Below are 17,123 nucleotides of genomic sequence, written 5' to 3' on the forward strand. Positions count from 1 at the left end.
TCATGTAATACAAGTCACCATACATTTATTTATTCATACTTATTCAAAATGGTTCTCGATAGAAAGCTTTTCTATTTTACAAAACTATATGTTGTAAGAAATTCTATTCATAGAACTACACTGTGCTGAAGTGCATCGTTTACGACTGCATGTTGTACGAACTATGTATTATACGTTTTTATACGTCGAATCGAAATCTTTCAGATTTCAAAATGTCATTATACCATACCATAGCACATCCATAGAGATTCAAATATTTTATACCCTTATAATTGTTATTGTTACTTAAGTTCCGTAATCGCAAAAAATTTAAAAAAAAATTTTTTGCAGATTTTACTTTTCAAAGCCTTCTCAAAATTTTGGCATACCTTATAATTAGAAAAAAAAGGATGTATGTGTGCGTGCATATATGCGGATTCTAAAATTTATGTCGACGATTTCGAGAGCGTGAATTCGAATGATTCATTTTATTTCTATTGACTGGAATACGTACTTGTTAGTTAGATTTTGGCGAAGGAGGATAATTTCGAAAATTTTGATTTGCGTCCGATTTGAATAATTCAAATAACATTCTAATAATTGACATTTTGGGGTCAAAAATGATCATTAGACTTATGAACATTAAATTATCAGATATATTATTTTAATAATAACTATAAATTTTGTTTCTATTTTGGGTTGGGTTCCAAAGTTTTCAAAGATCACCAAAATTTTCAAAAAAGTCGAATTTATAAAAAAAAACATTTTAAATTACGGTTATTTGCCTTAGAGCACGATGCCCATGCACCACTAGTTTTATATTGTTTTTTTTTAAGTAATAAAAATGTAACAGTAATTTTTTTTCATCATAACATATTTAAGTTTTTTATATATAAATGTGACGTACAGTAAAGATAGCTGTTGGGTAGCTTTGATATAGTCTTTGTTAAGTTAATTTCATATTAAAAACATTTCATAGGGATGTATTAGCTGCAATAACAGCTACGGATGCTGACAGAATAAACTGTTTCATTTATGGATAGAAAAGTCATTTAGTGAGGAAACCTTGTTTGCAAACAACTGGTCGAAATTGAATGTAAATGAAACAGCAGAATTTCTAAAATGCCCGATCAATGACAATACTAGTACATTGTTATAATGATAAAGTAAATAAATGTGATTATATCGTACTATATTGTACGTAACGAAATATCATAGTATTCATATACACATATGCACATTTGAATTTATTCCTTCGAAAGGTTTCAAAACCAGTAATCGAAATATATTACAATCGATTAATATTACAAATAGTCCCATAAAAATTGTATTAACTAATCAATTATTTGCGACAAATTATATTAAATTTCAAGTTAATAAATGACTGACCTTTATTCAAGTCGCCGATTCTCCTGAAACATCGAAGGTGGCCATTTGTTATCTAGAAAAAACAGATATGTTAAAATATCATGAAGTATAGCTAAATAGTGAATTATAAATTACCTCTCGAATTCCAAAAGAAGGCGACTTCGGGAAAACCTTGATTACAGTTAAGCTCAATTTTGGCACTTCATTAAATTAATTACACTACACTTATCTTTACTTTATCAAATTACTATATAAGCAATAGGTGAGAATTAACTAAAATGTCGAATAAACACTACATAACACACGCGATCACTGATTGTTTATAAATAAACTAATGAATTATCTGAAATAAAAAGAATATTAATTAGATAATATGCTTAGATAAATACTGATATAAACTATAAACTAGTGGTGCATGGATTTCTGGAACTTCCGGTACCGAAAATATTTTTCTTTTAAGTTTTAAAATTTTTTGAAAACTTGTAAAGAAATAAAAAGTGTTGAAACTTGACTTCCATTAAAAACTTGAAATATTTTTTTTAAATTTTCAAAATTTTGAACTTTTTTCAAAGAATAAGTCTAAAGGATAAACATTGGTATGGAAACAATAAAAATGTAAACAAAATGTTATTTGCATTAACTTCCTAATATAAATAAATAATCGACTTAATCAATATGAATTCAAATTTATACTTTTAAAATTGTTACAATCAATGAACTCTAGTTAGTTTTGACAAATAGTTTAAATTCTATGTGTTCCTGTGCCATGTTATCCACACCTAAAATATTTTTACTTCATTAGACAATCAATAGATTCAGCTCAGATTGGTGTTGTCTAAATAAATAAATTCAAACCAAAAGCACAAAATAACTTTAAGGAGCAAAATCTAGTAAAAACAATCGTTTCTTAATAATTGAACTCTACTAACGTTAAACAAAAGTAAAAGAAAGGCTGCACTCATTAGCAAAAAACTTATAATTAAATGTTTGTTTTATAAAAATAAAAAGATGTCTACAAAAAATCAAACTAACTGTAGATTCAAAACAAAAAGGGACCCTACTGAAGAACAAAATAGGCATTCTGTATATGAAGAATCTTTCAAATCAATATTTGTTCCTTGCTGAATGAGCTTAACTGATAAGAAAAGTAAAATCATATTTGAAATTCAAATTGAAGGACTCTACTGACGAGCTAATTTATGATACCCAATAAAAGACTACTGAAACAAGCTAGATTTAAATTTACCTATGTGTAGGTGGAATTAAAGCAAGTTGCATGAAGTTTTCGATTTGTGTAAATAGTCGACCTAATCAAAATCAATCAATTTAAAAGTCACACATAATTTATAAGTATTAAAATAAAACAAGGTCTACTTTTCTAAAATGATATTTTACTGTTAGTAAAGTTCCTCTTAGATCTAAAATGAATTTGATTTTCAGTAGAAATTCATTTTCTTTGTGAATTTGTTCGTCAGTCGAATTGTCCTATCTATCGTATCGTGAAAAAAATTACATTAATATTTTTTATCATTGAATATTTAAGTTATTTGACTTAATTAAATTTTAATTTATTTTTCTAATTATTAAAGATAATCAATACAATTTCAGCAGTTATTTATTTGTTGTCTTAAGGTGTGCGAAAACGATAAAATGATTTGAAACAAAGAAATTTTTATTTAAACTTAACACTGTATTGCGTAAATTTGTATTGAATCTTTTGAATTTATTATGAATATCATTTAACACGATTTTATGTAACTGTTGTAAGCTATTATTTTTTTATTCTACAAACTGGCATAAGAGTGATTAGTAGTTCTAATTAAATGCACATAAAATACTGTAAATATATACTATATAAAATAATTCAATGTAAAATATATGTAGAAATTCAAAGTTTATTTTGGGATTAGCCAATTATTTGAAAATAATCGAAGTGTATTTCAGTAAGCAGAATTTCTGTGTTCAGCATTATTCTAAAAATACAAATTGTTTATTAAAACCTTAAAATAAAAATCAAAGAAATGCGTGCAAATACAATAAAATAACAAAACATTCTATTAATATTTTAAGATGAGATTTACTTACAATTAGTATAAATTTGTGGTTTACCAAAGTACTATAGTTAATTTATCTTGATTCAAATTCAATAATAATTCGGTAATATAAACAAATATCATGTAATATTTCATAGTGGCAATCTTCATTGTTCTTCATTTTATGAACACAAATAAAATGTTTTTTGAATCATTCAAATCGGACGCTCCGTTGTCCTATAAACTGAATTTGTCATTTTTAGCACTTTTTTCCTTCAAATTTCTTACGATTTATAATTCAATATGTTTGCCGATCATTATATTGCGTACAAGTTTCCAGTGGAAAAATTCATTTATTTAAAATCTTGTTCATATACTTGAACTTACCTCAGGCTGCATGGATGTCAGCATTTCTTCGCAAAATTGCACAGAGTCAAATTGTTCACCCACATACACTTTGTTTTACGTGAAATTATGGAAAATTTATTTAATTAGCACTTCTGTTTCAATAATTAAGTAATTTACGCGAATTTTATTATCTATTACACTCACTTTTATTTTAAAAAGTCTTATTAGGCTGAAAGAAACTTGTGGATTAGTAAGGGGTACGGTCATAATTTTGCCTATACTAAAAATATTAATTATATAATTAGCTAAATATATAATTATTTGACAACTTCCTAACTATAACCTAGTTCACGGTTCTTTGTGAACACACAACAAGACGTGTGACCGTACCCTTAGAAATCATGCCTAGGAATGAAAATGCACTGACCTTTGTTGAAAATCACCAATTCTTCTGGAACATCCCGATTACCAATTTGTTGTCTGAAGAATAGAAAAAAAACTTATCGATATATTATGATATATCGATTTGTACTTAAAAATTCTGTGTATTACCTCGTGATTTCCAGAAGAGGGCTAACCAAGAAGCAGGACTAGATACCGGAAACAAGACACTATCACTGCACTGGAACACTATAAATGTCTTTATGAACACTAAACAAACTCGGGTTGCAAAATAGCTCAAAAATCGAGAAAAACAATCACTACGAGTCGACACCAAGTAAATTATTTGACTACAAGCGAATATTAGTACGATTCATTACTAATAAAACTTGGATGGATTTGTATAATGTTCTTCTGATCAACAAAAACATCGCCAAAGAAGATAAAATACATAGCAATTTGTTTTTTCTTTAGCATCTCCAGCTTTATGGTTGGTCCTTTAAAGTCGTATCTTTTAGCTGGTTAAATGGATGAAAATGGATTAAAAACAATTTTATGTCGACAAAAAAGTCTTTTTCAACGAAAATTTCCACCTTATCAACGCAATTTTTAAATCCATTCTTCTAATTTGTATTTCCAAACATCCAGTAATATTAGTAAGTCAGGCATGAATTTCTGCTGCAAATAAATTAGTATATAAAAAAAATTATCAAATATATTATTTGTATATATAAAAGCAAAGAAAATACTAAATGTCCAGTGGTATGTGACTAGTGAAAACCATTCATATAAACCTATTCCCATTCAAAATACCTTCATTTTCAAAAATGTCCACATTAGGTTCATGATTTGCAATAATTTTATTACAAAATTGAATTTAGCACCATATTCTTTTTTTCCAATAGTTTTATTTATTTTTATGTATTTTTTTTCTTAATTGTATTTAATATAGGTACTATTTTTTCTATACGAGTCGATTGTTTGCGCAACATATCGTGCATGTCTTCGGGAAGCATCGGCACTTGCAGATATATTAGGACGTCTCATATTGGACGAATTAAAACTAGGTAGATGATTCTATTAATTATGATAAGGGGAGGACAAACAATTTACCTAGAAAAATTGTATGAATTTAACAATTAATCAGACTTTTGTCACACATTTGAAGGAACGTTCGAAGTGAATGAACAAAACCAATATTTGCTCCTTGGGGGAGGCCATGTCATAATATTTTAATTTTTATTTGAAAAAATTGCATGAAGTTTACAATTATTCGGATTTTTGCTACTTGGATTTGATAAAATTATTAGCAGGACGAAACCGCTATTTGCACATAAGGGGAGATCCCATCATAATATTTAAAATATACAACAATGAATAAGCAGCTTTTTACATATATTTAATCTTGTATAACTTTGATAGAAATATAAAGTAGAAGAATACTACTAATATTTGCACTTTAGGTGTTTTTGTTTAAGAAGACATAGTTAATAAATGCAAAATTACTTGATATTTATAATTCATCATATATATCTTGATTATTATTATAGTTATAGATACGTATTTAATTTATATTAACAGTAATTAGTTTTGTGTCATAATAAATTGTTAAAATAAACGCGCAAAAGCTTATAAATTGTACGACGACTTTTATATACATTTACATAAAAGTGAATGAATAAAACTTAATCCATCTTATTTAAATATTGAAGAACATTGTCTAGTATTTGTGAGAATTATATAAACTGAATTGTAAAGTTAAAATTATTTAGTTGACGTGTATAGGTGGGCTTTAGAACTTTAGCTAGTATTAAAATTAAAATCCAAATCATTTTCGATATGACCGATTTCACAGTAAATAATGCATATCATTTTAACAGTTTTTATTTCCATTTTATATGAGAAACGTAGCATAACATAGCCTTGTCATCACATTGGTTTATTAACTTCCCGTAGGGCAAATTATAGTAATCGCAAAAAAATCGAAAATGAAAATTTTTATATATCTTTACGTTTCAAAACCTTCTGAACAATTTGGCATACCTTAGAAAAAATGGATGTATGTGTGTGTGTGCGTGTATGTTTATGTGCGCCGATACAAATTTTCGTCGACGATTTCGGGAACACGGATGAAGCGATTTGAATATTTCAAAAAACGTTCGATTCGTATTAATAAGGAGATGTGCTGATTAGTTTTTGGCGAAGGCAGGTCTAGCCGTTCCAAAGATACGGGGCAAAAAGTGCCAGAAATGATAACACAGTTTTTAAGAGAACGGAACGTCCGATTTGAATAACATTTTATTTGTATTGACTAAATGAAAAACTGTTTAAATTTTTGGTAAGGCAGGTCTAGCGGTTTCGGAGATCTGGCAAAAAAAAATTAAAAAATTTTATTTGGCGGTCAAATAGCATCATTAGACATATGATTCCGTAGATAGATTTTAACAATAAGTATAAATTTTGTTTACATTCCTATGGGTTCCGTACCAATGTTTATTCGTTAGACCGCAACGCGGCGCTCACGCGCTTCAATATTTCGTCTCTATGCAGTTAAAACAGTATGATTGCTTTCAAAAAAAGTTCAGAATTTCCAAAATATTTCAAAATAAATTTTTCTTCAAAAAGTCTTTTTTTTTATAAAAAAATAGTAAATTTTTGTCAAAAATGTATAGTTTTTCAAAAATCTAATTTGTTCAGAGTAAGCTTTTTTCAAAAATGTTAATCTTTTAAAAAAAAATTTGGTAATTTGCCTTAAGGCACAATGCCATGCGCCCCACTAGTTTTACGTCGAATTTTGCCGATTAGTTTCAAAGCATAAAAATAAAATAAATGTAAAGTTAGCCAAACTAAATTCAAAATTTTATTTTATTTGAAACTTTTGCATACGAGACTCTTACAATTAGTATAATTTTTATGTATACATTATTTAAATGTTTTATGAGAATTATTGTTAATTTTAAGATAGATTTAACGGTTTTTCTATGTAACCTCTATAAAAGCTTGCACGCGAGTGGGGTATAAAAGACAAACTGAACCTTTACACAAGCAAATGTGCAAATAATAAAAAAGTAAATTAAGTTTAAAGAGAAATTTTACAAGAGATAAATTAAATAGTTATTCCAACTCGGCTGAGAAATATTTCTGAATAAATACCAGATCAAGGTTGTATACAGTGCTATTTTTACCTCTGTAAAAAATGTACCCATGAAATTTATATTTTGTATTGTTTGAATAATGTAGCTACTATTTTGTTAAATCTCTTTAAAATTAAAAATAAGGCATCAAATCCGTTTGCTTCCCTGCCCTCCCATTTTTTCCCGCCTACGACGTAAAAAAGACCGGGCGACAAATTTTTGAAAAACAGCAAAACAATATTTCTACAATGACGAATTAGCTGTGAGTTTTACTTACATAGTCAGATAGTTGTTTGTTTAATATGTTCTATTTGTTGTGATATAATTGGCTTGGTTTTCACAATATAATTTCTCAAAGCCACATTGGACCTTTGTGGCCCGCCTTCACAAACATAATATAGTTCAACAAAAAAACTTAATCTTAATTAAATTTAAACTTTTTTTTTAAATTAAATTGAATTCAATTTTAGTGAAAACAACGAGTAAATAAGAAGTTTTCTAGAGAACGTGTCCAGCTCAGACTCGAAATAAAAACGCAAAGTCTCAATCAATAATTGCCCATTAAAACCGTGGTAATCCGCTGTATCTGCGACTAACAGGCGATTTTCAAAAATCGTTCTCTTCTGTTTTTCCTGTAATCGATGCAATTTCTCTGGAAGTCTTTTTCCGCAATCTCGCATGTTCCATGGGTTGAAATAACGTACGTGCACGACGCTTACAAATCGCATATATTATTCGTGTGCATTGCTCGGTCATAACATTACGTATGCGCACGTTCAGAACTCTGAACGTTTTTATTACACTTTATAATTTAATACATTATTCTATCTTTGCTTATATGATAGAGAAATATTTTAGCTTAATCAGTTTTATTACAATTCGTATTTCATGTTAATCATTTTATTTTAAACGAGTGATTTATGGCATCGTGGCTTAAAAGGCAAATTGCTCGAACTTCCCATACCAGAAATTAATTTTTTAAAACTGAAAAATTGGATTTTTGGAACATAGCAAATTTTTGAAAAAAAATTTGAAATTTAGAACATTTTTCACAGCAATCGCGTTGCTTTAGCTGCGTAGAGACAAAATATCGAAGCGCATAAGCGCTGCGTCGCAGTCTAACGGATAAACAATGTTACGGAACCCATAGAAATGTAAACAAAATTTTTACATATTATTAAAATCTCCATAAAATATCTGATAATTTGATGTGCATATGTCTAATGATCGGCTTTGAAAATATGGAGCAAAAAGTGCTAAAAAGGTCAGTTTTTAATAAAACGGATCAACCGATTTGAATGGTCTAAAAAACATTCGATTTGTAATGATGGGAAAATTAGATTTTGGAAAAGGTAGGTCCAGCCGTTTTGTAGATATAGAACTAAATGTGCAAAAAATAGCAGTTTTTGAGAGAACTAAGCATCCGAATTGAATAATCTAAAAAACTTTCGCAAAGCGAAACGATTGTTTTTGGGGAAAGAAATTCTTTTATCTCGATTTTTTCAATTTTCAAAACAATTTTTTTTTTTTGAATATCAAAAATTAATTCGGATTTTTATTTTAGTTGTAGCTAAAGTTCTACACAACACTTATATACTCCAAATAAATAATTTTAACTTTGCAATTCAGTTTATATAATTCTTAGGAATATGAGATAAGATCCTTCATTCTAACACCGCTTGATCAAGTTTTATTTATTTACTTTAGGCAATTTGCCTTAAGGCACGATGCCATACACCACTAGTTTTATTTTGTTTGAGCCGCTGTGATGATACTGGTTCACGCCAGCCGGTTTTTTTAACACAGTTGTTGTCCTATGGTTTTCAATATTTATTATTATTTATATATTTCATTATTTATTATCGTAAGAACCATTATTTTCAAAAGTAAAAAGTCGAAATAAAATTGATTTTAAATGCGCAGATCAATTATTTGTTTTCATCAGAAAATCCGGTTTGCTAATTTTATGTTTTGTTGACATTCTAAATTGTCTCGCCCCTAATAGTAAAAAATATGTGTGTATGTTTATGTAACAATTGTTTTTTTTTGGTCAAATTTTCTCACAAATTAATTAAAAATTAAATACAAATTAAAAGCCGAATGATCAACCGAGCTATTTCTTTACAATTGGCAGATAAGTCAAACTTTTCCACTTGCGTATTCTCCAAAAGATATAATTTGCTAAAATAGTATAGGGCCCACAAGAGTGGTTTTAACAGAAAAACGCATTTAAGTTTGGAATTGGAACAAGTCAAAATTTCAAAAAATTTTAGTCGCTATTCTAAAACTTGCGAAGACTTAATTCTTATGGATTAGGTCAATTATTTATCGGGAAGCACATGCAAGTAGCCTTGAAGCAAAATTCCACATAGTGAATTTAGTTTGATTTCATTTTGGACAATAAAATAAATGCTTTGGCATAATTAAGGTATTAAATAAACATGTATTTTACATTCATTTAGCATTATTATCGTTTTTAAACATCCTAACAGTGATGTTAGACTGATTTAATATAATAGTCATAATCGCAAAGTTTGGAAAATTAAAATTATATGGCAATCGAAAATTATTCATAGCCATCTTATCTTCTGCAATTCATCCGAAGACTGAATATATAAAATTATTATTACAGCAATCAGAACTGAATAGTTCTATAAGCTTGTTATGACGACTTGACGTGGGAATTAAAGATTTCTTAGAACAAAATATTATTAGAATAACTAATTCTGATTACTTGTCGGGTAAGGGCTATTTTTATTTGGAAACATAGCTATTTATATTGCCAAGAAAAACCGATGCTCGACTTCGGACTGTCCGAGACGGGTATCGAACTTGACTCTTCTGATTAGCCCAAAGCTCTAACCACAAAGCCACATTCATAATTTTTTACTACTAATTAACTACTTTTAGATAGATGTAGTATCATGGTGATCAAAATGCTCCACGCTACCATTTTTCTCTCGATATATTGTGTTTATGTAATGTAACTTAGCATTTGGCACCTAAGTTTTGCAAATCATCAGCAAATCAAAATATTGATTTGAATATGGTTTTGTCCGAATAGAAACCCCCATGAATCGCTGCTATACAATGAGCATCATGTTTGGATTTATGACATTGCGTACGATGTGCCAATAGCACATCGATCTATACAAATTAATGTTTAATTCACATCGCGTTCAGTTCAGACATTCCGTGATGCGTCAAGACATAATTAATAATAATGACAAGACAAGAAGTATCGTTAATTGTAATGAAGCATTTCATAACAAGACTGAAATTGTTGATGCGATTCGATTTTAATGCAACTTAAGGAGGTATCATCCGGAGGATCATGAATATCATCAATATTCAAGCTCGCTATTTAGGGTGTTTTGTTGGAACTAGCAATTCCATAGCCAGACATAAGAAGTTTTAAATATATACACTAAAATAAATCAGACAGTCCGTGTTCTCTGATGCACGACGTATGACTCTATGAAAACGAATATATGTGGGCTAGCGGCTAGATGACTCCATTAAATTCAAGAGAAATTCTGTCCTTTGGATTTTGATATATGTTAGGTTAGGTGTCATGATACAGGAAATAAATAAATGTCAGTAGGATATAATTATGTGTTTAATTTGTTCTAAAAGTATTATTCGGACTAACTGTAACAAGTTGTTAACACTAAACTTACCGACAATTCGCGTATACCTATACCTAGGTCAAATTAAACTACAATTAAAAAGTTATCTAATTGTTTATATATCTTAGAGAATGATTGATGTATTGTTTAATGTATATAAAATAAAGAAATGTTCATGAACTTTCATCTAAATTTATTTATATAAAACTTTTAAAAGAAGTAAGAAAAAAAATGAACAAAACCAAAATTTTTGCTCAGAATACCATAAGCATAAATAATACTTGTTTTTATTTATTCGGCTTTCTCACATTGTTTACCAAATATTTTAGTCAAAAATATTTGTTAACTTTCACAATTTTTTTGGGAAGTTTTTCACAACACAAAGCCGAACTTATAGAGTGTTGATAAAAACTTGAATTTCTTGAGATTTTCACTATGCATCTCGAGTTAAAAAAATTATATAAAATAACTAAAACAAAAATTCGTGCCTAAAAATGCTTTTAAGCGTCGTCTCTCTATACAAAATTTACGCATTTATTCAGGTAGGATCAAAATGTTGAAATATACCTAAAGTTGACAACTACAACTTTTCGACTTAATGTTGCATTTTATAGCAATCTAGTCCACATTTTCACCAAACAATACACTAATATAAATTCTAATAGTTTTCAGACCACTTTTGAGGCTTTCTCCTATTTCTATTGGATAATGTTAAAATGTTGTAATAAAATTCGATTTATACATTTTTTTTTCTAAATTTGGTAATTAATTTATTAGTATTAGAAAAACCTATCCAATTGAAGAATTGAAAAATCTTTCTTCTTGTAATTTCCCTAATAGGGAAACCCACTTATTAGATATTTACTATTGAGTTCACACTCCGCCCAGAGCTTTATTCTGGTTTAGTTGGTATATTTTGTATAAATCTGTACCTAGATTTCGATGAAAACAAGTCCCCAAATAACTTTATTAGTTAGGTCACATAACATTTTTTTCGGAAAATATAAAAAAATAATTGAATTCAAAGAGTGAAAAAAATATTATTGGTATGTTCTAAGAATTGTCATATAGTTTGGTATTAGAAACGGTCATTTTGACCAGCATTGGTAGGTTTACTGTTAAAGTTACTTTTTATTACTTTTGAATAACATTTACAGGGCCACAGTCAAAAATAATTACATAATTGCCCAAAGTTTTCAAGAAATGCAACTTTTTGTTGAACTATAAATTAAATATTTTTATAAAATCGGTCGACTTTGAAAGACCCTTCTCTAAAAAAACGTACTAAAGTATGTTGGCAAGTTTTATCAAAAATTGGTGTATTTAATCAGGATTGTAAAATGGTAAAATTATATATATAATTATATATAAACAAAGTCTAATAATCGGGCATAACATCAATAAAATAACAATTGTTTTAAAAAATCTATTTTAGAATCCATACATTTCGGCTATAATCCTACCCCTTCAACTAGTGGAAACCAAAAATATAGTTTAAAAAAATTTGCTAATTTTAGTGTTACAAACAGAAAAATCAAAAATCCATGGCATTAGGATATGACTAGGTAGTATAAACATTAAACTAGTAATTATAACAAAATTTTGCAATTATACTAGCATTCAATTACTGCCTGTTCTCTGTGTACTAAACTAGTGGTGTATGGCATCGTGCCTTATGGTAAATTGCTGGAACTTTTCGTACCAGAATTATATATTCGAGGAAAACAATCAGTAATCAATAAAAATTGATCAATGATTTAAAACAATTGTTTTATATGTTTTCAAATAGATAATTATAATCACTATATTTTATCGTTCATAAAGTTTTCATTAACAGGAGGTGAAGTGAATGAATGAATCCATCTGAAGATATATTTCCTACGATTAAATTAACGCATTTGAAATATATACATTTTGAAACTGAATTGTAAATTTAAAATTTATATTTGAAGTAAAAAACTTTGTATATTTTTGAAAATTTGGATTTTTTTTGGAAAACTATAAAAATTTAAAATTTTTGTAAGAAACCCAACAAAAATGTAACAAAAAACTATTTTTAAAAATTATTATTCATGTTCATTTTTGACCACCAAATGTCATTTTTTACTATTTTTTCCTTTGCATCTCTGAAACCGCTGGAACTGCCTTTCCAAAAATTTCATCAATTATTCATTTCGTCATTACAAATAAATGTTTTTCGAACCATTCAAATCGAGTACTCCGTTCTCTCAAAAACAGAATTACCGTTTTGGCATTTTTTACCTCATACCTCCTAAACGGCTAAACCTGTCTTCACTAAAATCTAATCAGCACGTTTTCATATCAATAGGAATCTAATGTTTTTAGAACGATTCAAATCGGTTAATTTGTGTGCCCGAAATCGTGGACGAAAAATTGTATCCCAACATATATACATACATACCACACACACATGCACACACACACATACATACTTCTTTTGTGAGGTATGCCAAAATGTTCAGAAATCTTTGAAACGTAAAGATATGCAAAAAAAATTATTTTCGATTTTTTGCGATTACTATAACTTACCCTGCGAGAAGCTAAAGATGACAAACATAATAAAGAAAAGATGTTTTTTTAAAAAAAAAATATCCAGATTTTAAAATGTGCGAAACTCATTCTGAGTTGTTTCTACAGTTTGTATTGTTTCGTAAGAAATTTAGAAATACTATCTAGATAAAGGATGTTTGTACAGCGTGTCGAGTTCATTCCTTTAATTTATGGCTCTATCTTTATACAAGGTTGAAAATTATCCTTCGCAGATTCGCCTTTTGTATATATTTTCTTTTAAATGTTTTACAGTCGGATTAAAAAAAATTATATCTTATATATAATAATTAAGTTTTATGAATGACTCAAAAATAAATAGAAAATACGTGCAATTTGTTATCAAATTGCACCGTATCAAATATAAAACTAACTGTAACACTGTGTAATAAAAACAGTAATATTATTATATTTACATACATAAAAAACTTCTCACCGTGCAAACTTTATATGAAAAATTTAATTATTTCATATGGCCTCTTTTTTACATGAAAAACACGTACTTTTACCGTAAAATGTTTAAACAAGTCATTCACAATAAAAACACATCTTATTTGCATTCGAAACATATTTACAATTTCATTTTATTCATTACTGTTGTTTGTATCCATTTTTTGCAAAATGCCTAATATAAATATCACATTGTAAGTGAGATAAATATTTGTTTTCATTTTTTTAGGATCTAGACATATACGATGCTGTTGTAGATGTTAGATGCTACGATTTAGCTGCCCTGTTTCTGTGCTCGGTTTTTGTCCCGGAATGTGATCCCAGCACAGGTGTAGCTCGGTTACCTTGCAGAGCGCTATGTGTAGGTGAGTTATTGCAACGACCATATCATCATTTTTTTGGCAGAATAGATTTAAAAATATTAAGGTAAATTTTATCTACTACTTCTGAAGATAGGTTAGTTTTCAAATTGTAATATGGTTTAGTTGTTAATAAAAGCATTACAAACACAATAAATATAAATATGAAGAGCGAAATGAGCGTCATGTATTAGCCGATGAGCCCGTCGTGGTGTAGTGATTCATTTTTCAAATGTTTTTCTAAGTTATAATAGATTCCTAAATCACATTTGTTTGTTAAATTTTATGCATATATGCATATTTGTTCTAACGAGAATACAATATTAATGTCTACCATTTACGACTATCATCTTGGTTTAGGACATAGTAAATAAAGTAATTCGAATAATGCAAACAATGGTTTTACAATAAATCGTAACATAGTAAATATTGTAACATGCAGCTCATAAATAACCAGTACTAAATTGAAGTCGTATCATCGACGTCGCATTAATATCAAATAATAGGGCCTCTCGTTATATTCCGAAACATTTTAATGCAGTAGATTTAGGTACAGTTTATTATATGAATTTTAACATATATGTATTTACAATTGCAATTAGTTGTTATTTTTCAACTTTTTGCGGGCTAAATTATAGTAATCGCAAAAAGATCAAAAATGAAATTTTTTTATATATTTTTACGTTTCAAAGGTTTCTGAATATTTTGGCATACTTTGTGTGTGTGATACAAATTTTTGTCAACGATTTCATGAACACGGATCAACCGAATTGAATAATTCGAAGAACGTTTGATTCGTATTAACGAGGAGACGCGCAAATTTGAATCCAAAAATTTAAATATTCTCATTAATCTATTTTTCTAAAAAAAACTTTGAAAAATTTAATATTCGGTACGGGAAGAACTATGCTACTAGTTGATGCACGTTGGGGCTAGCAATAGCAACTTAGTCGTGTAAAAATATTTTGCAATTCATATAAATCATCTATATGCCATCATTTTACTCTTAACATAAATATGCTCTTCTTGAAGCAGCTGGTGTGAAAATAATAGTACAAAATTATGTGCCCCGCACAAATCTACAAAGACTATATATATATATATATATATATATATATATATATATATATATATATATATATCCACTGTTGATGACATGAAATCATATGTCGAAACGTTTGTAAAAAATTAAAGAATAACTTTTAAATCTTTGCCTCGTATATATATACGATGAAAAATCTTTAGGAATCCATCGAATAAAAAGATTTAGTAAAGAAAAATGTCTATTGTAGTAGCAGCATACGTTTCGAGTTTTGATTTGACTAATATTCCGAGCTACCTTACAAAATTACTAAATTACAAGTTATAAAATATATAAAAAAATTCAAAATAATATAATATGGAATAAATAAATATAGAAAACATAACCGAAGAAAAACAATTTTTTAGTTCAATAACTCACCATACAAATAATCTAAACAGAAACATAAAAATGAAAACACTAAATAATATAGTTATATAGCAATATATATGTATATATATATATATATATATATATATATATATATATATATATATATATATATATATATTAGGGTGATCCTTAAAATTTTTTGAATTTCCTTGCTCCCAGGGGCTCAAATGGTTTCAAATTGATAAAAAACAATTCTCTGAAAGTTTAAGCTCTTAATATTAATGTTTAGATAGAGCGCAATTCAATAAAACTTCGTATGGAAAGAGCATGGAAAAAATTTTGAAAATTTAAAAAAAATGTTTTAGGTATAACTTAGCGACAAATGAATGAGTTTTATTCACTTGAAGGTAATATCTAAATATATGGAGAAAAAACAAACAGCGTTTTCTATATTCTAGAAAAAAAATCTCTAAAGAAAAATTATTAGAAAGTATAGAATATATAAATTTATGCAACATGCTTATTTATACCAATCTCTGTGATATTTTCTTAGTAACTGAAAATAAATGCACTCAATTGCTATATTCGATACCAAATAATATAATCTCTCTTTTGATACGCAGTTTGTTTCAATATCGGTGCACAAAAAGAGCTTTCTGGGAAATCTTACAACCTCCTTTGAAATACATTTTTTATGAGTTGAAATTGGGTCAGACCTATAAAGAAGAAATTTATTTATGCGCGCTACAACCAAAGCGTTATATTTGTCGTATTGCGAACCTATTCAAATGATTTATTATAAAAATACACAAATAAGTTATTCACAATTGTATTGAGATTTTAATATTACAATATATAGAGCCCATATACGCCTGGGATATGAATCCAAATCTGACTTATTAAATAATCCAATTATATTAGCTTGAGACAAATTCAAAATTATAATTTATGGTTGCATAAAATATTAGGGATCATTTCCTAACTCTTTTTCAACACTTGTACTTAAAATTGATAAGTATAATAAATCTTTTTGAAATATTTAACTTCCCGTAGGGTAAGTTATAGTAATCGCAAAAAAATCGAAAATGAAAATTTTTATATATCTTTACGTTTCAGAGGTTTCTGAACATTTTGGCATACCTTAGAAAAAATGGATGTATGTGTGTGTGTGTGTGTATGTATGTGTGTGTATGTATGTGCGGATACAAATTTTCGTCGACGATTTCGGGAACACGGATCAACCGATTTGAATAATTCGAAAAACATTCGATTTGTACTGATAAGGAGACGTGCTGATTAGTTTTTGGCGAAGTTAGGTCCAGCCGTTCCGAAGATACGGGGCAAAAAGTGCCGAAAACGGTAACTCAGTTTTTAAGAGAACGGAGCGTCCGATTTGAATAATTCAAAAAACATTTTACTTGTATTGGCAAGATGAAGAGTTGATCAAATTTTCATGAAGG

At 28.2% G+C, this 17,123-nt stretch overlaps 1 protein-coding gene across 1 annotated transcript in view; it reads left to right on the forward strand.

Annotated features, from left to right (window-relative positions):
• The window catches only part of LOC113375582, an 84,537-nt gene that overhangs the window by 58,369 nt on the left and 9,045 nt on the right, over positions 1–17,123 (forward strand). Inside the window, 1 exon segment of the mRNA XM_026615515.1 lies at positions 14,120–14,255. Within this exon segment, the coding sequence (XP_026471300.1) occupies positions 14,120–14,255 (136 nt within the window).

Source organism: Ctenocephalides felis, unplaced genomic scaffold (assembly GCF_003426905.1).
Source record: "Ctenocephalides felis isolate EL2017-DRISC unplaced genomic scaffold, ASM342690v1 CF-g0.4_SCAFFOLD_01886, whole genome shotgun sequence".
Classification (NCBI taxonomy): Eukaryota; Metazoa; Arthropoda; class Insecta; order Siphonaptera; family Pulicidae; genus Ctenocephalides; species Ctenocephalides felis.